General features: G+C 36.7%; 1 protein-coding gene across 5 annotated transcripts in view; it reads right to left on the bottom strand.

Annotated features, from left to right (window-relative positions):
- LOC111607530 (NLR family CARD domain-containing protein 3-like) overlaps positions 1-25064 on the bottom strand; it is a 199392-nt gene that overhangs the window by 144437 nt on the left and 29891 nt on the right. For all 5 annotated transcript variants that reach the window (XM_023329151.1, XM_023329153.1, XM_023329154.1 and 2 more), the window contains 3 exons: positions 21793-21973; positions 21158-21309; positions 15541-17293 (listed from right to left, as the gene is read on the bottom strand). In XM_023329151.1, the coding sequence (XP_023184919.1) occupies positions 15541-17293; positions 21158-21309; positions 21793-21973 (2086 nt within the window). The remainder of the gene's footprint in view (positions 1-15540; positions 17294-21157; positions 21310-21792; positions 21974-25064) is intronic.

Here is a 25064-nt window from a genome sequence, read left to right as displayed (position 1 = left end):
CATGGGATTTGTTCGGAACTTTAAAATGGAGCATAATAATAATTTCAAAATAAAAGCCTTGAATATTTTTACATCAGGTAATTGCGCTTTTTGGCTTTATGTGACTTTTTCATCCAAAGCACTGTTACACATGGGATTAGTTCGGAACTTTAAAATGGAGCATAATAATAATTTCAAAATAAAAGCCTTGCATATTTTTACATCAGGTAATTGCGCTTTTTGGCTTTATGTGACTTTTTTATCGAAAGCACTGTTACACATGGGATTCGTTCAGAACTTTAAAATGGAGCATACTGAAAATTTCAAAATAAAAGCCTTGAATATTTTTACATCATGCAATTGCTGTTTTTGGCTTTGTATGACTTTTTCATCCAAAGCACTGTTACACATGGGATTAGTTCGGAACTTTAAAATGAAGTTTAACAAAACTTCCAAAATAAAAGCCTTGACAAAAATTTTAAATCGTACTGAATGGTGCACGTCCGCCTCGCTTAACGTTCTTGCGGTTCTCCGCGTGCCATTGATTACGTTGCGGCGTTCTTTAGCGTCGATGCCGATTTGTGGCGTGACGACGCCGGGCCCGAACCCCACGGGCGCGCCTTGGCAGGCCCCGGCTAAATTTCTTCCGAAATTTTTATTCTTTATTTTTCTTCCGTAACCGTTAATGCGGCTCGTACCGCTGGGTGCACACCTACAAATGAGGTATCAAAACGTGCAGAAAATTCACGCCATTGGAGCTATTACTTCTGGTGGGATTTGGGCTTAACGTGGCGACATAATTCGCAAAAAACTACGAAAAAAACCCCATTATAACTCAATGGGAAAAATCCTAGAAATACCCTATTTTTGAGGATTTGCTGTGTCGTCACAAATTCACCTAGAAATGCCATTCAAATTTCATTTTGTAGATACGTCTGTGATCTCTTCGAAAGTGAAGACGGCTCGTCGATACCAGTTACGGTTTGTCCACAATTTGCCTCTAAGCGACCCAAAGTTTCTCATTTTTCTTCACATTAGAGTGACAGCCCATCTCGGTTCATATCTGGGCACAACATTTCTTTCTCTCATCGCTGTAAATGCTCTGAGTGAGGTACAGATATGAATCTCGGGACTATCGCAGAAGACACATTGAACTGTCATACGCTCGAAACGCTTTTCGAATATGTATTACGGTTCCCGAACAAGAAGGATTTGTTTCCAATGCTTTTTTTCAGTAAAGTGTGTTTGCTCAAACACACTTGTGTGTTTGAGAGCTCACAGCTCAGAGCTCACACCTGCTGAGACCATTATTTGCCATAGCAACGGAACTCAAGAGGCTATTGGCTGCTGATTTGGACTACGAATACGCATCGCTGTAGTTCTATCTATCCTCAGTTGAAACAGATCAGGACTGAGAACTGGCCTTTAGAACTACTGCTGCTATGGGCTGTATATAACTGATTTAACTCAGTAACTGTTACACATGGGATTAGTTTGGAACTTTAAAATGGAGCATAATAATAATTTCAAAATAAAAGCCTTGAATAGTTTTACATCAGGTAATTGCTGTTTTTGGCTTTATTTGACGTTTTCATCCAAAGCACTGTTACACATGGGATTACTTTGGAACTTTAAAATGGAGAATAATAATAATTTCAAAATAAAAGCCTTGAATATTTTTACATCAGGTAATTGCTTTTTTTGGCCGTATATTACTTTTTCATCCAAAGCAATGTTACACATGGGATTAGTTTGGAACTTTAAAATGGAGAATAATAATTTCAAAATAAAAGCCTTGAATATTTTTACATCAGGTAATTGCTGTTTTTGGCTTTATTTGACGTTTTCATCCAAAGCACTGTTACACATGGGATTACTTTGGAACTTTAAAATGGAGAATAATAATAATTTCAAAATAAAAGCCTTGAATATTTTTACATCAGGTAATTGCTGTTTTTGGCTTTATATGACTTTTTCATCCAAAGCACTGTTACACATGGGATTAGTTTGGAACTTTAAAATGGAGAATAATAATTTCAAAATAAAAGCCTTGAATATTTTTACATCAGGTAATTGCTGTTTTTGGCTTTATATGACTTTTTCATCCAAAGCACTGTTACACATGGGATTAGTTTGGAACTTTAAAATGGAGCATAATAATAATTTCAAAATAAAAGCCTTGAATATTTTTACATCAGGTAATTGCTCTTTTTGGCTTTATTTGACTTTTTCATCCAAAGCACTGTTACACGTGGTATTAGTTTGGCCCTTTGAAATGAAGCATTGTGAAAATTTCAAAATAAAAGCCTTGAATAATTTTACATGACGTAATTGCTCTTTTTGGCTTTATTTGACTTTTTCATCCAAAGCACTGTTACACGTGGTATTAGTTTGGCCCTTTGAAATGAAGCATACTGAAAATTTCAAAATAAAAGCCTTGAATATTTTTACATCAGCTACTTGTGTTTTGAGCATTATATAACTATTTTAACCCAAGGACTATTACGCATGGGATTAGTTTGGCCCTTTGAAATGAAGTTTAACAAAACTTCCAAAATAAAAGCCTCGACAACATTTTAAATCGTACCGAACGGTGCACGTCCGCCTCGCTTAACGTTCTTGCGGTTCTCCGCGTGCCACTGCTTACGTCGCGGCGTTCTTTGGCGTCGACGCCGATTTGTGGCGCGACGACGCCGGGCCCGAACCCCACGGCCGCGCCTTGGCAGGCCCCGGCTAAATTTCTTCCGAAATTTTCTAGTTCTTCTTTATTTTTCTTCCGTAACCGTTAATGCAGCTCATACTGCTGGGTGCACACCTACAAATGAGGTATCAAAACGTGCAGAAAATTCACGCCATTCCAGCTATTACTTTTGGTGGGATTTGGGCTTAACGTGGCGACATAATTCGCAAAAAACTACGAAAAAAACCCCATTATAAGTCAATGGGAAAAATCCTAGAAATACCCTATTTTTGAGGATTTTCTGTGTCGTCACAAATTCACCTAGAAATGCCATTCAAATTTCATTTTGTAGATACGTCTGTGATCTCTTCGAAAGTGAAGACGGCTCGTCGATACCAGTTACGGTTTGTCCACAATTTGCCTCTAAGCGACCCAAAGTTTCTCATTTTTCTTCAAATTAGAGTGACAGCCCATCTCGGTTCATATCTGGGCACAACATTTCTTTCTCTCATCACTGTAAATGCTCTGAGTGAGGTACAGATATGAATCTCGGGACTATCGCAGAAGACACATTGAACTGTCATACGCTTAAAACGCTTTTCGAATATGTATTACGGTTCCCGAACAAGAAGGATTTGTTTCCAATGCTTTTTTTCAGTAAAGTGTGTTTGCTCAAACACACTTGTGTGTTTGAGAGCTCACAGCTCAGAGCTCACACCTGCCGAGACCATTATTTGCCATAGCAACGGAACTCAAGAGGCTATTGGCTGCTGATTTGGACTACGAATACGCATCGCTGTAGTTCTATCTATCCTCAGTTGAAACAGATCAGGACTGAGAACTGGCCTTTACAACTACTTGCTGCTTTGGGCTGTATATAACTGATTTAACTCAGTAACTGTTACACATGGGATTAGTTTTACACTTTAAAATTAAGCATATTGAAAATTTCACAATAAAAGCCCTGAATATTTTTACATGACGTAATTGCTCTTTTTTGGCTTTATTTGACTTTTTCATCCAAAGCACTGTTACACATGGTATTAGTTTGGCCCTTTAAAATGAGGCTTAACAAAAATTTCAAAATAAAAGCCTTGAATATTTTTACATGACATAATTGCTCTTTTTGGCTTTATTTGACTTTTTCATCCAAAGCACTGTTACACATGGTATTAGTTTGGAACTTTAAAATGGAGCATAATAATAATTTCAAAATAAAAGCCTTGAATATTTTTACATCATGTAATTGCTGTTTTTGGCTTTGTATGACTTTTTCATCCAAAGCACTGTTACACATGGGATTAGTTCGGAACTTTAAAATGAAACATACTGAAAATTTCAAAATAAAAGCCTTGAATATTTTTACATCATGTAATTGCTCTTTTTGGCTTTATTTGACTTTTTCATCCAAAGCACTGTTACACATGGGATTAGTTTGGCCCTTTGAAATGAAGCATACTGAAAATTTTAAAATAAAAGCCTTGAATATTTTTACATGACGTAATTGCTGTTTGTGGCTTTATGTGACTTTTTCATCCAAAGCACTGTTACACATGGGATTAGTTTGGAACTTTAAAATTAAGCATACTGAAAATTTCAAAATAAAAGCCTTGAATATTTTACATGACGTAATTGCTTTTTTTGGCCGTATATGACTTTTTCATCCAAAGCACTGTTACACATGGGATTAGTTCGGAACTTTAAAATGGAGCATACTGAAAATTTCAAAATAAAAGCCTTGAATATTTTTACATCAGCTACTTGTGTTTTGAGCATTATATAACTATTTTAACCCAAGGACTATTACGCATGGGATTAGTTTGGCCCTTTGAAATGAAGTTTAACAAAACTTCCAAAATAAAAGCCTTGACAACATTTTAAATCGTACTGAATGGTGCACGTCCGCCTCGCTTAACGTTCTTGTGGTTCTCCGCGTGCCACTGGTTACGTTGCGGCGTTCTTTGGCGTCGACGCCGATTTGTGGCGTGACGACGCCGGGCCCAAGCCCGACGGGCGCGCCTTGGCAGGCCCCGGCTAAATTTCTTCAGAAATTTTGTTTTTCTAGTTGTCATTCTTGTGCAGCACTTTGGTGCAGTTTTATGCCTGTTTTTAAAGTGCTATATAAATAAATTTGACATTGCTTTTTTCTTATAACTCCTACCTGAGCTCCTCCCTGCTCTGCTGCCTGATCTGCTTCACTCTTCTTGCTCTCCTGTTTTATCCTAACTTTTCTGATTTCCTTCTTCTCTCTTTTTAGCTCCTCCATCCACTTTTCTAACTCACCCATTCCTTCACTACTCATATTTTTTTTGATTTGATTATTGTTTTCTGTCGTACTTCATCCTATAACTCAGTCAGTTTTTGTGAGTGTTTAATTGGCCCTGAAAGTAATATTTTTCTATCAATTTATTTAAATTCTTTACTGAGTTAGGGTTTTGTCTTTCCATAAACTTCCAGTCCTTACACTGGAGTTTATCTTTCGGTGTTAATTTGCTATTCCCTTTTTCCATTTTGAGCAATTTAGTCAATTTCGTTCCAGTCTTAAAAACACATAGGATGGACTCTAAAAGACTGGATAAATTCTTAGCAGGACGGTGATCAATCCCCTGTTGTGGTAATTCTCTCTTCAACCTTTTCAGGTGGGAAATTCTTGCCTACATGCATCCACCAGAGGTTCACCGTTTGCACTCCTGCCGTTTGGTATGAGGACAAATACCTAGTGGTATTTAAATTACGTCGCATAAATGTTTTCATTTAGGTTTGGATTATTCTGGGGTAAAAAAAATTTGTTATAAAACACACCGTTTTATATTTATATAAAGTAGTGTAACATTACAAGTGTGCAATGTTGCATTAAATTGATGTTTACTGTGCTTTTCTCGCCCTGATTTTCAATTTTTCAGCAGCTAGACAGCCAGACAACGACGCTAAAAATAACCAAACTTCTTCCTTTTATACTTGTTTTATTGAAGAGTGGCCTCTGACCACTGCCATCACTTTGGCCATCGTGAACTGTAACATACAAGGCTTAGTATTAGCAAACAAACATTGCAAATTAGCCAATATTATTAAAATGTATACTGGAAATAGAAATGTATTGTATGTTATAATCTTCAAGCCCCCCCTCCAAAAAAAGGGGGTGAAAGTTGGTTCTCATACTGTTTCTGATAAAGTTAAAAAGGTTGAAGAAATTTATATCTATTCAGCAGGTGCATTTGCTTCATGTGATTCATGATGTTCAGAAAAGACAAATGAGAAAATAAATATTTCAAAGGCATGTAAGTGTATGTTTGTTTTTTTAAGATTATCATAGATACAATTTATATTGGGCTTCCTTGTGTTTTAAAGTTTCCTTTAAGTGGGAAATGTTTGTTGAAGTTTGATGCTTATAGATATTTAAAAATATAATTATTAGTAAAAAGAAAAAAATTTAAGGCAAATTTCTGTTTTTCAGAAAGTATTAATAAAATGTTTTAAATTGACATTTTAACAGTTTTAATCTGTTATTTAAAGGTATTTTATCAGTAGGACTAAATGAAGTTTTTTTGTACAACAAACAAAAACTGGGTAAATCTTACTGGAAAAAAGTGTAAAATAACAGCATTATTATGATAATTCATCAGAAAAAGTTGGTTAAAATTACTTGATAAAACTGTTTTATTACAAAAATAACCCTTTTCAAATCACAGTAAAAATTTGTGCAAAACTATGGGAAAATCTGTTCATTTCACAATTTAACACTGTTGTAATTACTGTTTGGTCAGTAAAACAGTTTACATGTTCACTGTGTTTTCTACAGAATTATTCTGGCAACCACAGCTGCCAGTTTTTTTTTGTAAAAACAACAGGATTTTTTTTACAGTGTATGTTAGATCTTATCATTCCAGTGTAAATCTGTTTAATGATTTTCTATCTGCTCCCCAGTCACTGCCAGCCAAGCATCTTAAAATATTTAAGATCTTTTTACATTTATCTACCACTTTTTGAATATGAATATTCCATTTTAGTTTTTCATCGAACCATATTCCTAAAAATTTTATACACTTTACTCTAATTCTTGATTATATAATTTTAATTTTACTTCCTTGTTTAATTTTTTCTGAGTAAATATCATTACTTTTGTTTTTTCAACTGAAAACTTAAATCCCCAGTGCAACGCCCATTTTTCTATTTCAATAATAACCTTTTGTAATTTTCTTACAATGAAATCTACATTTTTCCCTCTTTTCCAAACAGCTCCATCATCTGCAAAAAGTGAACATCCAATTTCTTTTCCAATATCTTTAAATACATCATTTATCATAATTAAGAACAATAACGGACTTATAATACTTCCTTGCGGAGTTCCGTTTTCTACTTTATATTTTCCTGAGATCACTTCACCAATTCTAACTTGTATTTTTCTATTTGTTAAAAAGTCTTTAATCCATTTAAAAACATATATAATTTTATTAATAATCCCTCAACCCACATCATATCGTATGCTTTTTCTATGTCAAAAAATACTGCCACTACACTTTCTTTATTTACTTGTGCTTTTCTAATTTCATGCTCTAGACATAACGTTGGATCATTAGTGCTCCTCCCTTTTCTAAAACCACTCTGAAACTTTGATATATATCCTTTACTATTTCAATAATATACGATCCTATTGTTAATCATTCTTTCCATTATTTTACATATATTGGATGTTAAAGCTATTGGTCTGTAGTTTTCTGGGTTTGAATTATCTTTTCCTGGTTTTGCTATTGGTATTATAATTGATTCCTTCCAGTTCAATGGTAGTTTTCCCTCCTCCCAAATTTTATTATATAATTGCAATATTATATCTTTTGATTTTTCACTAAGTTGTCTTATCATTCTATAATAAATCCGATCTTTACCCGGTGCTGTATTTTTTGTCTTCCTGAGTGCAGAGTTCAATTCAGCTTTTGTAAACTCAACATTTAACAGATTATTTGTTTCTTCAACACTCTCTACTAACTCTTTATATTTAAGTTTTGTATTTTCTCTCCCTTTTCTTCCCTCTTCACTAATATTATTTGAACTATGAATTTTACTAAATGTTCTTGCCAATATTTCAACTTTATCTTCATCTCTTACTATATTTATATTATCCATTTTTAATATAGGATATTCAAACTCTCTCCTTATGCCATTCATTCTTTTAATTATTTTCCAAATTTTTTCTATTTTGGTTTCTTTCCCTATTGTGCTACAGAAATTCCTCCAATATTCTCTTTTAGCATTCTTAATAGTTCTTCTTACCATTGCTTGCTTTCTTTTATAATCAATTAAATTCTTATAAATTGGGTTACCTTTTAGTACTTTAAATGCTTTATTTCTTAACTTTATTGCTTTTTTACATTCATTTGTCCACCATGGCACCATTTTCTTATCATTTCTACACCCTGTTTTCTTTATAGAATTATCTGCTGCTTCCATAATTATTTTACTAATTTCTAAATTTATATCATTTATATCCATTGTCATATCTACTTTCTCTAAATTTATTTGACTCAAGTATCTAAATTTAATCCAGTCTGCCTTATTAAAATTCAGTTTTTTATTGACCTTTATATTCTTATTTAAATTTAATCCTACTCTTATTATAATGGGAAAATGATCACTACCTATTGTTGAATTTTTATCAATGAACCACTCACAAATACCAGCTAAAACATCTGAAACAATTGTTAAATCAATAACTGATTCCATCATTGATTCTTGTTTCCCTCCCATCATTAATACATACAAGATTTTTCATTCCCATTAATTCTTCTATAACTTGTCCATTTTTATCATTACTTTTACCCCACAATGTACTATTTGCATTAAAATCCCCACACCAAATTATTTTCCCTTCCAAATATTCGGTTAACTCCTCCAATATTTCAATCGATAATGTTTTGCATGGATTATAAAAATTTATTATTTTAAATTTGCCTTCTTGTTCCCATATTTCAATTACTATATATTCAAGTTCTTTCCCTTTCCCTAATACCTGATATTGTATCCCTTGTTTTATAAATATTCCACATCCTCCTCCACCTCTCTCCTCCTGTCGGTCTCTTCTAACACTATTATATCCTTTAATCACAAAATCTAATGTTGTTTTTAACCATGTTTCCTGAACACAAATAATTTCTGGTTTATCCTCAAGACTATCAACATAACCTTTAAGTTCCTGTCCGTTAGCAATTAAACTTCTTGCATTCCATTGTAATATTAGCATTAATTATTTTCACCTGGTGGTCCTGATCTACCATCTACCTCCAGCTTTTTGTTTATGTTCTCCCATGATCCCTCTTTAAACCCCAAAAACTTTTCAGCTCCTCTCACTATTATTTTAATTTTCTCAGTTTTATGCTTGGCTTGGTCAGTGCAGTTGATAACATATGCTGCAAATAATATTAGTTTTTCTACTGATACTGTGATATTATCTTCTGATTGTACTTTGTTTTGCTGTGGGATTTGGCTCGCTATTTGTTCACTCTTTCTTGTTGTCTGCTCCTTCACATTTTTAACAGCTTCCACATAACTAATGTTTTTAGTTGTTTTAATCTGTATAATTTCTTTTGCCTTCTTCCTTACCTCACATCCTCCATACGTAACTCTATGTTGCCCTCCACAGTTACAACATTTTTCTTGTGCTTCTTCTTTACACTCTTCTAATTTGTGATCTTCACCACATTTTGGACATCTTTGCTTCCCTTTACAAACTGCTGCTATGTGTCCATATCTTTGACACTTGAAACAACGAAGTGGTGGAGGGATATAAGGTCTGACCTGAAAACTAAGATAACCTATTTTGATGTTTTGTGGCAATTCTTTCCCTTCAAATTCAATGAGGATTGACAAACTTCCTACTCTTTCTCCATTTATTGTTCTTGACAATCTCTTCAAGTTATTTACTTTTGCTCCTACAATACTTTGCTTAATTTTATCAAGATCTTCATCTAGAGGGATCCCATAAATCACTCTAGTTTTTTTATTTTCTCCCACAATTTTTTTCTCCAACACAGTTTTTTTACATATATTATCCACATTTAAAGCCTTATTTTTTTGTTCTTCATTTTTACAAACTACCAATAGGTTTCCATCTCTCAAACTCTTTACCATTTCAACATCTCCAATTTTCTTTTTTATTTCTCTTGACACCACAATGGGGCTGATGTTATCCTGTTCTTCTTCGTTCTTAAGTTTTAATATTATTTTAAATTCCTCCTTCACAACTTTCCTCCTAACTATCCTTTCTTCTTCTGAACTACTTCCTTCCAGTTCTCGTTTATTTCCTTGAATATCACCCATTTCCTTTCCTTCATCTGTTTTATGTCTTCCCCGTCCTCTCCCTCTTCCTCTCCCCACTGGCGTCCACCCTTCAAAATCCATGTCTTCCTCATTTCCTGTCTCCATTTCCAACCAAACCATTCACATACCAGTTTATGCCAAAATCCGCCTTTTCCAACTCCGATACGTGTTTTGTTTTGCCGCACTCCGTCTCACAAAACCAGCCTGGGCTCCCTGCTCCGTCCCACCCCCTGCTTTATGGAGTCTGAACCGGTTCTGATCCAAACCTGACTAGAGCTGACACACCTGAGGCTCCGCCCCCTGACCCAGCTGAGGCTCCGCCTCCTTCCAGGTGACAATAAACACCTTTATTTTCATGTTTTCCTTTGTATGAGTTGAGCTGTAAAACTTTAGGTCAGATTTGAACTTTTTCAGGTTTTTCTCAGTTTTCTGCTCATTTCCAACCAACATTTTATTGCAGGAAATCATTTCAGGAAGGAACCAGAAGATTCAGGAGTCTGGGAGATGTGACTGTAACCGACCTGAACACTGAGGCCCCAGAGCGCCCCCTGCAGGATCTGCTGCACCATTAACCAGACAGAAATGGCAGTTTTATACAAGTTATTATTCTAATTCAATAGCTGATTTAATTAATCGAGTTTTGATTGAAAAGATTGATTCTCATCTGTTTTATTAAAAAAACATCTTCAGTCTGAATACTGCAAAAATAAACTGCTGGCTAAATTAGTAGCTTAAAGCTGAAATCAACTTGAGATGTTTCTGCTTTTACTCATTTAAGCTGTGAAACTAAATGTGAAAACTTATAATACAGCAAAAACGGCCTGGAGGATTAAAATGAAGGTTTAGTTATTATATGTGTACACAGTCGGCTGCATAAAAATACACAAAGGTTTTTTAAAAACTTTATTTGGTCGTTAAACATCCAGCAACCCACATTGCATTAGAAGAATTATGAAAATCAAACATGAACCAATCAGCACATTATCCCAGTGATTCTCTGAGGTTTGAATAAATCAGTAAAATCACAGTAAAGAGCCTGAAGTTCTCTAGAAAACTCAAAACATGAAATATGGAGTTAAAAAAGTAAAAACCAAAACAAACTGAGAGAAATTAAAGCTGAGAATCAATGATGACGTAAAACTTCAAGATTTAGCTTTTACAATGAACATAAAATACATAAAATCTTTTATTTCCAGGTTCCACATGTTCCTGAAAACTGCTCTAAGATCAGAGTTTCTGTAGGACATCCAGTTCTAAACTGGTTAAACTGGTTTCTCTGATGGAAGCTGAAGTTTCTCTGCAGTTTCCAGTAAAGCATCTTTTTATCTGTGGAGCTTTGAGGAACATTTTCATGTCAGCAGAAGGAAGAAGCAGCAGAGAAAAGAGGTTTGAAGTGTCTTTCATGGCTTCAAAGCTGAACTGAAAATGATTCCCATGTTTCCATTCTCAGACAATTTCTGGTTCCAGGATGAAAATGAATCAGAGAGAAAAAAGATCAACTTTCCAGTTGAATCCAGTTCAGATCAAAACTCCATGAAGCCTCTAAATGGAGCCCAGTTTGAATTGGATCTTTATTGATCCAAAGAGACAAACAATATCAGACACTAAATGACAGACACGAGAAAATAAACGGGAGGAAAATCTTGGAGGTCAGAGGTCATCATCATGATCCAGTCAGAGTCTCTTTAGACTCAAACTGCTGCAGCTTCAACCTCTGAGGATCAGCAGGACACTGAGACCATTTTCTACTTCACAGAGATCAGAACCTGCAGAGAGAAGAAGGAAGGAGAGAGCAGATCAGTGAGTGTTTCCAGCCTCTCTCCAGCAGCAGTCAGTGACGCAGCACATCCACTAGATGGTTTCCAGGCTGCAGTCAGACTGATCTCAGAGCTGTGACCAAGATGAACCTGATCAGTTGTTTCCTGTTGAACTGAGAGAACAAACAGATCTGAGATCAGATCTGCTGCTGCCACAGTTTGATGGATGAGGACCACTGTCTCTAGACATGTTGGACGGCTGGACGCTGGAGTCCAGCTGGACTTCCTGGAGACATGGACACAGCAACAACACTCATCTTCACACCAACACAAACGCAGGAACACAGCAAGCTGCTGCTCCTCTGATTGGCTGATTGCTGTCTCTGTGTCCAATCAGGAAGCCTGAACCATTCTCCTCCCACTGAGAAGCTGCAGCTTTACTGGGAACACTGGATCTTTACTTTGATGCTAACTGGGTTTAGTTCAATATGCTGAGAGCAGCTGGACTCACTACAAACATTTACTTACTTTAAAGTCTTTACAAGATTCTTCAGCTGCTGAACATCTGAATCCTTCAGGTTGTTTCCTCCCAGGTTCAGTTCTGTCAGACGGGTCGGGTTGGACTTCAGAGTTGAGGCCAAATAATCACAGCTGATCTTTGACAAACTGCACCACTGCAATCTGAATAAAGAATAAAAGATGTGAGCTGAAGCCAACAGGATGCAGGTTAACCAGTCCAACAGAACCAGTTAAAGATTCTCATCAATATTAATGCCAACAAGCTGCTGCTTCAATAAAGACCTGCTGACTTCAGAACCAGAACCAGAACCAGAACCTGGTACTGGGTCATGTTGTGTTGGAGGATTTTAGTCAGTAAAATCATTCCAGGTTCTGATCAAAGTGTTGAAGCATCAATCATTGATTATTGATTTGTTCCTGTCAGATTCCAGAAATTCACTTTTCTAGACTGGGTTGAATGACCTTTGACCTGCTTCACCTGAGGGGGATTTCTACACACTGGGGGTCCGAATGCTGTCCTGTTCTGACCTCAGATCAGCAGGTCCAACTCAGTTACACAGAGGGACTAAATTAAACTCTGGATCCAAGTCCAGGAACAAACTCAGAAAATATTTATTAGAACAGAAGAAATTAATTTGATTTATGATCAATTATATATAATTATTCACAGAAATATCAATAATTATATAATAAAATACCTCAATATCTCCAGTCTGCAGCCTTCAGTCTGTAGAAAACCACAGAGCTCCTTCACTACAGAATCTTTCAGGTTGGTTGCGATCAGGTCCAGTCTTGTCAGATGGGTCGGTTTGGACTTCAGAGCTGAGAACAGAGAAGTCCAGCTGGTCTCTGACAAACTGCAGTTCAATCTGAATAAAGAATAAAAGATGTGAGCTGAAGCCAACAGGATGCAGGTTAAAACTGAAACATGAACAAATAAATAATAAAAATGTAGAAAATTAATTTCCCTGAATGTAAAAGAAACATGATGAACTGATTCTAACATCTGATCCAGTCAAACTGGTTTAAAGAGTCCAAACCAGCAGAACCAGAACATTTGATCAATAAAGAAACTCAAAGTTTTCTATCAGCCTGGATGAGTTGAGCTATTTCTGCTGGTTCCTGATCATCAGCTGGAGACCCGACTTGGTAACTGGATCAGAACCACTCAGTTTCTTCATTAATGGCCTTGGGTTCTTATTAAAGCTGCTGAAAGCCAATGGAGGCCATTATTTCCTAAGGAGACGTGACCTGATGAAGCATCATCACAGAGACGAGGCTCCAACCGACTGACAGCTGTCAGACTGAAGAGGACGGTTCCTCTCTGACCCGGCCCAACAGAACCACAGCTTCAGGACAAAGCTGAGGAACCTGCTGCTGCTGCAAACCTCACTTTCATTCATTTCATCTAGATTTGCTTTTCTACAATCAGTCATTTCTTAGATTTGGTCATTAATGATGATTTGAACTTGTCAGTGTTTGTGGCTCGACTCTGGAGGAACAACATTTCATTCTGGATGTAAAGATGAGAATCAGAAATGAGAAATAAAACAATCTGAATCTTTACCAAACCAAACTGAAACATCTCCATCATTAATTTACATCATTTGAATTATTTTACTCATTTTGTTCATCAGTAAAAAAAAACATTTTAATGTAAAAAACTGAAAAACAAAGTTCAATAATCTCAAAGTCTGAAATAAGAAAAAAATAATATATAAAGTAAAAAGTTTTAGAGATTTTATTCTGACATTTAAACAGGTTGTTTTAAAATAAAATATATTAGAATAAAAGCATTAATTAAACTAATGTTTAAAGTATAAATGAATAATTTTATTGTATAAATAAAGAAAACAAACCTCAGAATCTTCACTTTACTGACTGAACTCTCCAGGATCTCAACCAGAGGCTTCAGATCAGAGTCTCCACCTTTATATATGTCGATCTGATTTATTTCCAGTTCAGTCAGATCTGGGTTGGACTTCAGAGCCGAGGCCAAAATTTCACATTCAGCCTTTAGGAGCAAACAGCCATCAAGTCTGTTATTAGAGAAGAAATAAATTCAGTTCTAATGAAATCAATCTGGATCATAAACAGACTAAAATATGATAACAGTGATGTCATCATCTGATCAACATCTGATCTTCAATTTACTGAGTTTGACCCCACAGAGAATCTGTGCAGTTCCTGGTTAAAGTCCAGGTTCTGGTTCTGGTTCTGGTCCAGGCTTCATGTCCTCAGACCTTCAGCTGCAGTCAGATGTTGAAGATCTTCTATCATCTGTGAAGGAAAGTTCAGTTTTCTCTGCAGCATCTGATGGAGCTGCAGCATCAGAGCCTCAAAGGAGCTGAAGCAGCTGATGAAGAGGCTGACTGAGCTGATGAAGGAAACTACTGGAGATGATGGAGAGGAGGAGGAACTGCTCACAGCTCGGACTTGGACTAGACCGTTTGGCTCAGAGGAACAAAGGTTTGGATGTCAGAAGAAATTGTTGCTAAACTCCTAAAGAGCTGAAGACCAAAACAGAGCGTTTGGGTCCAGCAGCATTTTTCATGGTGAAGCAGTGAAAGTTCTCCAGTAACTAGAAGAGGCTGGGATGTCTAAAGAGTTGAAGCTCATGTCTCTCCAGGTCTTCATGGCTAACAGCTTCAACAAAAGCTGCAGATGAAGAGTTGATGAGGAAAATGGTTCCAGCTCTGGAAGCAGAGTTCTCAGAGCTTTGGGAGGATCTGACAGAAACTAGGACTTTTTCTGGAGCCAGACAACAATCACCACATTTTGCTCTCATTTACAAACTCAGAGGAAACTAGTGGGAGGAGGAAAAGTTGGTTCACTAAGTTTCTAACTGGTTTCCATGACAACAGCAGCAATTATTGGGGTTGTTTTAAAGTGTCCATCAAACCTAAACAGTGATTTTATAAAAAAAGACAAAGATCCTAAAAGGAGTAGCGGCTCAATGAGTGAAGAGGAGTTTAAAGTGTAAAAGTCTCTCTGGCTGATTGGATCTTTCAGACAAAATAGATTTTTTTCTACAGTTCAGGGTTTTCTATTCATTTAAACATGAAAACTGATAAAAAGTTAAATATTTTTAAAATGATCAAAATGTCTAAAACCAGAAGCTGCAGCTGTCCTGGATGAGCTGAATGTTTAGATGGTTGAATGGCTGAAATAGTCCAGAGGATGAAGGAAGAAGTTAAAGACCAAAAACATCCAGAAGCAACTTGAAGAAGAAGAAGAAACAGGAGGACAATAGAGCTGAATCAGCATTCACACAATGAAAACATCTGGACTCACCGAGCCTTTCTGCAGTTCCTCACAGCTGGAAACAGTCTCCGTCGTCCATCATCTGATGTGTTGTACTTCTCCAGGTCCAACTCATCCAGAACCTCTGACACCTGCAGCATGAAGGCCAGAGCTGAACAGTCAGTCTCTGAGAGCTTCTTCCCTGAATCCAGCAGCCGTTGGATCTCCTGATAAAATGAGACGTCGTTCATCTCCACCAGACAGTAGAAGATGTTGATGCTTCTGTCAGGAAAGATTCTATTAGTGTTCATCTCCTTCAGGTTGGTGATGATTCTCTGGATGGTTTCTGGACTGTTCTCTGTCTGACCCAGCAGATCTTCTAAGAGTCTCTGGTTGGACTCCACAGTGAGACCATGAAGGAAGCGGACAAACAGGTCCAGGTGGCCATTTTTACTGCTGAGGGATTTCTCCATGACTTTCTTCATGAACTCATCTAGAGATGTTTCTCTGTATTCTTCTCCCAGAAACGTCTTGATCACCTCTGACTTCCTGCTGGTGAAACAGTGGAGCATGTAGACTGCAGCCAGAAACTCCTGGATGCTCAGATGAACAAAGGAGTAGACGGAGATGTCGCACGTCCCTCTCTCTCTTTTAAACATTTCAGTGAACACTCCTGAGAACAACGCAGCATCTTTGATGTTGATGCCGCACTTTTTGAGCTCTTCGTCATAGAAGATCAGGTTTCCCTCCAGCAGCTGCTCAAAAGCCAGTTTTCCTAGAGACTCAATCAGCTTCTTGTTCTCTGGACTCCAGATTGATCTTGTCTTTTTTCCTCCATCATACTTTTCCTTCTTGATTGCGAAGTTAACCTCCAGGAATGCTATGTACATCTCAGTCAGAGTCTTTGGCAGTTTTTCTCCCTCTCTGGTCTTCATCACATCCTCCAGAACTTTAGCAGTGATCCAGCAGAAAACTGGGATGTGACACATGATGTGGAGACTTTTTGATTTCTGGATGTGGGAGATGATCCTGCTGGCCTTCTCTTCATCATCTCTGAATCTCTTCCTGAAGTACTCCTCCTTCTGGGGGTCAGTGAACCCTCTGACCTCTGTTGCCATGTCGACACACTCGGCAGGGATCTGATTGGCTGCTGCAGGTCGTGTGGTTATCCAGAGGAGAGCAGAGGGAAGCAGTTTCCTCCTGATGAGGTTTGTCACCAGAACATCCACTGAGCTGGACTCTGTAACATCAGTCAGGATCGGATTGTTCTTGAAATCCAGAGTAAATCGACTTTCATCCAGACCATCAAAGATGAACAGAACCTGGAACGTTTCAAAGCTGCTGATTTCTTTGGTTTTAGAAAATAATTTATGAATCAGTCCTAATAAGCTGAACTTTTCTTTTTTCAACATATTCAGCTCTCTGAAAGTGAATGGAAATATGAAATCAATGTTCTGGTTGGTTTTGCCTTCAGCCCAGTCCAGAGTGAACTTCTGTGTTAACAGTGTTTTCCCAATGCCAGCCACTCCCATGGTCATCACTGTTCTGATTGGTTGATCTCTTCCAGGTGGGACTTTAAAGATGTCTTCTCTTCTGATTGTTTCTTGTTTCCTGGATGCTGTTTCAATGTGTCTGACCTCATGTTCCTGGTTGACCTCTCTAGTTAACCCCTCTGTGATGTGGAGCTCTGTGTAGATCTGGTTCAGAACGGTTTGATTTCCAGCTTCAGCGACGCCTTCAGAGAGACTCTGGAACTTCTTCTTCAGAGACGCTTTATGGTCACTCTGACACCGAATATCAAAATCTGAAGAAAGAAAGAAAAGCAAACAAAAAATGTCATCTCAATAACAAAAACACACAATTTCATAGAGAAGTGATTTGTTTTTACAATATATTTGATAATGTATGTAGAAATTGTTGTTCTCTGGCAGATTACCGAACTTTAAAAAACCTGACCTGCTGATTTTGACAGATACCAAGTTTTTTTTTTGTCTGAAATTTTGCTAAATATAGGAAGAAAGTCAGTGAGTTGGCAACAGTGGAGTGAATATTGTTAACAGTAAACATTCAGACATGATATATATGATATATACATATATATATCACATGTTCATCCAAATGAGCAAGATTTTCCAGGATGCTTTCTTTGAATTGTTCTGAATATTCCATACTCTATGTATGGAGATATTTTCATTTTCCTCACTCTGTTTTTTCACAAGTTTGTGTTTTAAACACAAACCTTTGACAATCTAAATTTCTCTCACTAGTGAAACACATCAGTCTGAGTAATTCTTCAAAGTTTGCTAAGAATCTGAGCTTCTTTGTTTGAATAACACCAAATAAAACTTTAATTGTTGCCCATATAAAACTCCATATAGACCAAAGGAGAATCACCAGGCCTCCAAAGTGCAGTGATCATATCTGGCCACAGGATGGAGCCAAATCCACATCCTCTGGTTTAGCAACGTGTAAATTGGACTCAAACTGCTTCATTTCACCAAAATATATTTTTGTCAACTCCTATCAGCTTTAAACAGTTTCATCCACATGCTCACTGCCACACATTTACAATTCAGTTTCAAAAGTAAAAATGAAACACAGAAGACAACTGTAGTAAAAAACATGATTCAGTGATAAAGTTGGAACAAAACCATCAGGCTCATTGAATGCAGGAGTTTTCAGTAACATCAACTCTTCTTATCATTGTCCTTATAGAAACAGAAACATGTTTCCTCCCTGCATTTTCCAGCCTTTATGAAAGAAATCTGGATAAAAACCTCTAATCTGCCAAAGAAAAGACACATTACATCAGTAATGTTCACATTTAAAATGACTTTTCTCAGTCAGAGACTGGATTGGATTCTTTAAAGAACAATTACAGACTGGAAATTGTTGGGCCAACAGATTGTTAGGATTATTACATTTTGCATTTATACAGTAAATATATATAATTCAGTCTGTGTTATATTGTCAGAGTAAATAAGTTTCTGTCTCTCCAACATTCCTTCCCTCTTTCTATTAAAACAGTTTTAAAGCAGGTTGTTTTTCACCTTTTTGTCTTCATGCATCAAAATCATCACCAGCTTTAAGAAAATTTTGAGTTTTATTTTATTTATCACTAAAGGCTGAAAACAGAGCCACTTCCAATCAAACCCACAGGTTGTTGGGTTGAACATGTAACACTGATGATGTGATTATTGTTACTAGAATATATTGGAGAAAACAGTGGGACCAGTAAGAGATTCAGGTAATGAGAGCAGTGATAGGCTGGGATGTATTAATAACCACAGACCAGAGAAAACATTTAGACTGCTGGTTTATCATTTGGTAAAGAATAAAGCAAAATAAACACAAAGTTCAGCAACATAAAAAACATAAAACCATTTGATTGTTTTCTTTTAGTTTTTTCAGCTATAAATCCCTCATATTTGTTTTATTTACAGTTGTGTATTAAAAGAAAACTATTTTCTCAACTTAAGTATTTTTTTCTATTAAAGTTAAAGTTGCTGCTGTTGATTCATTGGGATGTAAAGTTTTATCTTTCAAATCTATTCCAGCTCTCAGTGTTTAAAACATATTAACACCATAAAAAAGCAACAAAAAATACCTTTCTCAAGACAAGTTTAAAAATATAAAAAATCTATATGGAAATTGAAAAATATTCAAGAAATATGGACTTTAAACAAGCTTCTATATCTTCCTCAGACAATATCTGTATAATTTCATCTTATTTCAAGTTTACTGAGATATTTACAGTCAAAACTACACAAAATACTTGGAATGAGAGTCACAAAAATAGACATTAATTTAATAAACAACTGCATAGACCCATGTATCAAATTGTCCTCTTTGATGGCCTCTGAGGCCACTGCTGTTTTATCACAAAATTATGGCCAAATCAAACTAGTTCTGATGGAAACAACGTCCAGCAGAGGGAACAGCTCCTGTTAGTTTAGGTTTTTATTGAGGTCTGAGTTGTGGTTCACCATCTAACTTCTCATTCATGGAATCAAACTCAGGAAACAGTTTGGATTTTACAGAGCTGAAGTTGGCTTCAGATTGAGCTTCCCATTCAGGAAATGGTAAAGGGCCTTTACCCATTAGGGCCACCTACTGGTTGAGCATTTTCAATCTGCTTGAGTTTAAAAGCTGAAATACTTGCACTCTTAAAATATGGGCTACATTATTCTACACTAATAGCAGAAAACTTTAAACTATAGATTGTGATTAGTGAAAATTTGGCCATAAATCCAGGTAAAAACCAGGATCTGGCAGACAGGGGACAAGTTACTAGTTATCTCTCTGAGTTTTTAACTCTTCACTATAGCATGTAGTTATTGTTTCTAGTATCTTTCTCCAGTTCACCTCTTGTGATTTCTGTGCCTCCATGGTCTAAGGATGCCTTGTTGGTCCCCAGATTCTCCTCCACTCCTCTGTTGTCTGCTGCAGCTCTGCTGTCCTCACATTCATCTGCCTGATTGTCTCCAAAACCATTTGGATCTCACAAACTATTCACTTCCTGAAGAAGCTTCTCTGTAACATAACTCCTTACTATATTCTACATTTACCATCATCTGCCAGGCTGAACCTCAACCACACCTTGAACCAGGGAGCTTTTCAGAGACTTCAGTGACCTCTGAGGTTACTCAAAGTCACTTTCTAATGGGCAGAAAGTGATTTAAACTCTGTGACAGAGTTTAAATCACTTTCTGCCTAGTGAAATCCACCATGTTCTCCCTTTTCATAGAGAGACATGGTGACCGTGGTCCAGATACATTAAAAGGGTTGAAATCAAACCTGTATTGAAGTTTCACAAATCAAAGCTTTAATGCAGCTTCGTTTAGGGAAAGAAAAACCCTACAAACTTGGTTTTAGATATTCTGGCCTGAATAATCTACACCATGATTGAAGTCTACATATTTTAGTTTTTGAAGTAGATCACATTAAAGATGCTCAAGGTAGAAAGAAATTAGGTGGAATTGTCCTTTAGTCATTTCCCAAATTAGAAACTCCAATTTTCCAGCAGAACCTTAAAGGCCTGGTGTAATAACCAATAAAAGTAGAACAAAAATCATTTTCAGCAAGGTCAGATTAACCATATTGGCAGCTGGGCAATTTGCTGACCTATAACGTTTGCCGCCTCTCTTTCATTGTTTTATTATACACTTTATTTCTGTTATGCTAAACGTAACATTAATATCAACCAAAACCCGATTGCTGCTCTCCTTAGCCATCCTCTCTGCTATTACATTCTCCTTAACCTCATAATGTGCTGAAACACAAATAAAATTATCTGTAAGAATCATCAAATTGATTCTATGAAGTGTTTGTTTTATTTAAAGCTGATGACATGTTATGCTGCAACATGACCCTTCAGAGTAAGAGTCTTCACTGATAATTTTAAAAATGAACAAAATAAAAAGTTAAATTTGTACATTTATCTTGTGGCCATTTTTTTGAACAGGCTCAAATTAAATGAGGACTTTATTAAGCCCAGTTACCTGGACATAAGTTCCAGTTACACCAGCTGGAAAAACACAGATTCAGTTGAAACAACTGACCACAAAAAGACTTTTAAACCTTAAATGTCCAAATCTCAACTAAAGACGTGGATCTGGTTCCACAGAGACGATAGAAGGAAGCTCTGATTGGAGGAGTTCAGTCTCACCTGGAGCACAGCTGCTCTGATTGGCTGTCAGCCGTCCAGATCCTGTTCTGGGTCGTTTCCCATACTGGGGGCAGCTGGTACCGACCGGATCCATCAGAACATTCTGACACAAAGCACAGCAGGATGGATGCTCCTCCTCACCAAAGCTGCTCCTGTGAAGACATTTCTTCATCACTGAAATATTTCACTAGCAACAGGCTGGAGCTGAAGATGTTCATGAAGGTCCACAAAAAACAAGGGACCAGAAACTGGGTCAGAACAGAACCTCAGAACATTGATGATTTCTGATTTTTACTTCATTGAATTATATTTGGTATCATGACTGATGCCAGTGTTCCCAGTCTGGAAGATGCTGGGTTTCACTGCTTCAGTGGGTTTACAGACAATCTGAATTGTTGCTCTTCACAAGCTTGGTTGTTTTTGTTTCCATGCAACATTTTAATCCATATTAATTCATTCAGACCTTCATTCAAACTCTACTGATTTACTGACCAACATCCTTCATGACTAACTTTAAATTAAGAAGTAAGAAAATTAAGTTACTGTTTATTGAAACACTGAAGATCAACCAGTTAATATCTTTTATTTTATATCTCTATAGATTCACATGAATCAGTTAGAAAATGGTTTCTTACTTTCTGTCTGATGGTTCAGGTTCATTACTGAAGTCTGGAGGATCACCTTTGGACCAGTCACTCCTCATAGATGGACTGATGGGTCCTGGAGGTTCTGCTCTGTCCTGATCTTTCATCTTCTGGCCTTTTGGAGAGAGAAACCAGAACCAGTCAGTCCAGTGATCCGGTTCCAGTAACTGTTCTGTGAAGCAGAAAGCTGGTTCCCATCATGTGTTCAGAGGATCAGAGTGAATCATTTGAATGAATGAGTGAACATTTCCTATGAACTAGTGAACTTATTTAGCTCCCAGTGGACTTGAACGCATCATGACTCTATTGTAGCTCTGTATGGAGGGAGTCAGTGAGCAGAAGGTTCTGAGGGAGCAGCAGCTCAGGTCGGGTCCACAGCTCTCCTCCAGACAGAACCGGGTCCAGCTGGGATCTCAGCAACATGTCAGCCTCTGTGTGCAGCTCAGCAGGATTTCCTCTCAGCTCAAGAGACACAAAGCAGCTTTCAGGGACCACAGCATCCAGCTGAGGTACCAGCTGGACCCACTGCAAGGAATCATGGGTAAACAGCTGCTTCAATAGGGGGATGAAGCCCCCAAACACTCAGCGAGGCCTGAAACATATTTAGTCTATTGATCGGATTGAACTTCAAAATAAAGAGACACATTAATACCCACAACTAGAAAAGGAATTATTGATTTTGAGAGCAGAATATGATAAATATTCAGCTTCAAAAGCTGCATCAAGTCTTTTGCGACTCAGGCAAACATTCTATGAACAAGGCAACAAAGCGGGGAAGTTACTGGCATGGCAAATAAAACAGTTAGAAACTAAACAACCAATCACATCTATTATATCAAATGAACTAACCTTGCAAGACCCCCAAGAAATTACTGCAGCTTTTAAGAACTACTATAAAGAATTGTATAAAGCGCAAATAAACATAAAATTAGAAAACATAAATCAATTTTTAAATAATTTAAATATACCAAAATTCTCAGAGGAAGACAAGGACAACTTGAATCTAGAAATGACAAAAGAAGAGATAGGGCTAGCCATTGACAATACGAAATCAGGGAAAAGAGCAAGGCCAGACGGCCTGCCAATAGATTTATATAAGACCTTTAAAGACAAGCTTTTGACCCCATTATTAGACATGTTTAAAGAAATTTTTCATTCAAATTATTTCCCCCCCTCTATAAACGCTGCCATGATTATTCTTTTGCCAAAGCCAGGCAGATCTCCAAATAAATGTGAGAACTTTAGGCCGATTAGTTTGCTAAATTCTGATCTGAAAATAATCTCTAAGTTGCTAGCGCGACGTTTACAAAAGGTTTTGCCAAATACAATTGACCGAGATCAAAACGGGTTTATTTTGGGGAGGCAAGGCTTTCATAACGTGAGGCGAGTATTAAACATAATTCATTATAATAAAGGCACTTCAGACTCTGCTCTTTTATCATTAGATGCCGAGAAGGCGTTCGATAGGGTTCACTGGGAATATCTTTTTCAAGTTATGGAAAATTTCAATTGTGGAAACAATTTTGTAAAATGGGTTAAAATATTATACAATAATCCCTCAGCTGAAATAATAACAAACAGAAACATATCTAAGCCAATAAAGATCAATAGAGGCTGCAGACAGGGCTGCCCATTGTCGCCTTTACTATTCACCTTGGCAATAGAACCATTTGCTATTGCGATTCGCTCACACCCTCGTCTCACTGGAATCACTGTTGGACCTACAGAACACAGGATTTCCTTGTTCACAGACGATGTGATCTTATTCATATCAAAATTAAGTCGATCAATACAAATTATTATGGAAATAATTAAATTATTTAGTGAGATATCTGGATACAAAATAAACAAAAATAAGTCCTCTATTCTATTAATGAATGCAAATGAAAGAACTGGTATTACTGTGCTGTGCAGTTGAGGTCTATGATGTTTTATTACAGTAATCATTCTCCACATTGGACTGACATGGAGACTCAGGATTTGAAATTGACTCTGCCTTCATACTTATATTCAAATTCAATATCAAAGCTTCTGAAACATACTAAAAATCAATTTCTTAAGAATATGATAAGAGTATGGAGAGATGTAAGAAAAATTTTAAATGAACCGAATTGTTTATCGTTGTTCAGTCCAGTGTGGGGTAACCGATTTTTTGTACCTGGTAGAGCTGATTTAATATTTAAAGTATGGAAAGACAAAGGACTCCAAATGATTCAGAATCTTTATGTACCAGACTCAGACATACTAATGAGCTTTCAGGATCTGCAACATAAATTTCACCTAGATAGGAAACATTTCTTTAAATATCTTCAACTCAGAAACTTCATAAGAACGAGTCAAAATAATGAGTTGACAAAACCTGCCAAGTCAACTTTAGAAAAAATGTTAACAGAGGACAGTTTGAAGAAAGGTATCATATCAGAATTTTATCACTCAATAATGTTACATATATCAGAAGGATCTCATGATAGACTTAAGGCTTGGAGAGAAGATTTACTGCTAGAGATATCTGAGGAAGATTGGCAAACAGCATGTAAACTGGCCCACACCAGTTCTATCAACACATCTCTTAAAATGATTCAATTCAAATGGTTAATGCGGGTTTATATAACACCAGTGAACCTTAATAGGTATAACAGGGAGATTCCTGATGTATGTCCGAAATGCACAGAGGACAGAGGAACTCTGGTTCACTGCATGTGGTATTGTAGGATAATTACACTGTTTTGGAAAGAGGTAAAAGATGTAATTGAGAAAATAATTTCCAAACAAATAATTCTTGAGCCAAAGCTGTTTGTGTTTGGACTGTACCCTGAAAAACATAATTATACTAAAAATGAACGGACATTTATAAACTTAAGTTTGCTTAATGCGAAAAGATGTATATCAATGTGTTGGAAAAAGACTCATGGACCGACCATAAACCAATGGCTGCAACAGATGTTATCTGCCCTCCCTCTGGAAAAAATTACGTATATATTAAAGGGAAAACAAGATTTGTTTGAGTTCATCTGGAATCCCTTCATTAGGTATGTCAAGGATCTGAACATCTCGGAAGACGGTACAAGTGACTTAAGAACATGATAACTGCAGTTGCCAAAGACAATTCTTTTTGAGGACATATACTGTTAAAATCTCAATTTAAAGACGATATGTAAAATATGTGTTGGGTTGTATTGGAACCAGGATTATGAGAGACATTTTGTTGTACTTTTTTGTTTGTATTTTATTTTGACTTGAACAGGGTAAAGGGCCTTTACCCA

The sequence above is a fragment of the Xiphophorus maculatus genome, chromosome 24 (genome assembly GCF_002775205.1).
Source record: "Xiphophorus maculatus strain JP 163 A chromosome 24, X_maculatus-5.0-male, whole genome shotgun sequence".
NCBI classification, from domain to species: domain Eukaryota; kingdom Metazoa; phylum Chordata; class Actinopteri; order Cyprinodontiformes; family Poeciliidae; genus Xiphophorus; species Xiphophorus maculatus.
This window is presented reverse-complemented; position numbering and strand designations above follow the sequence as displayed.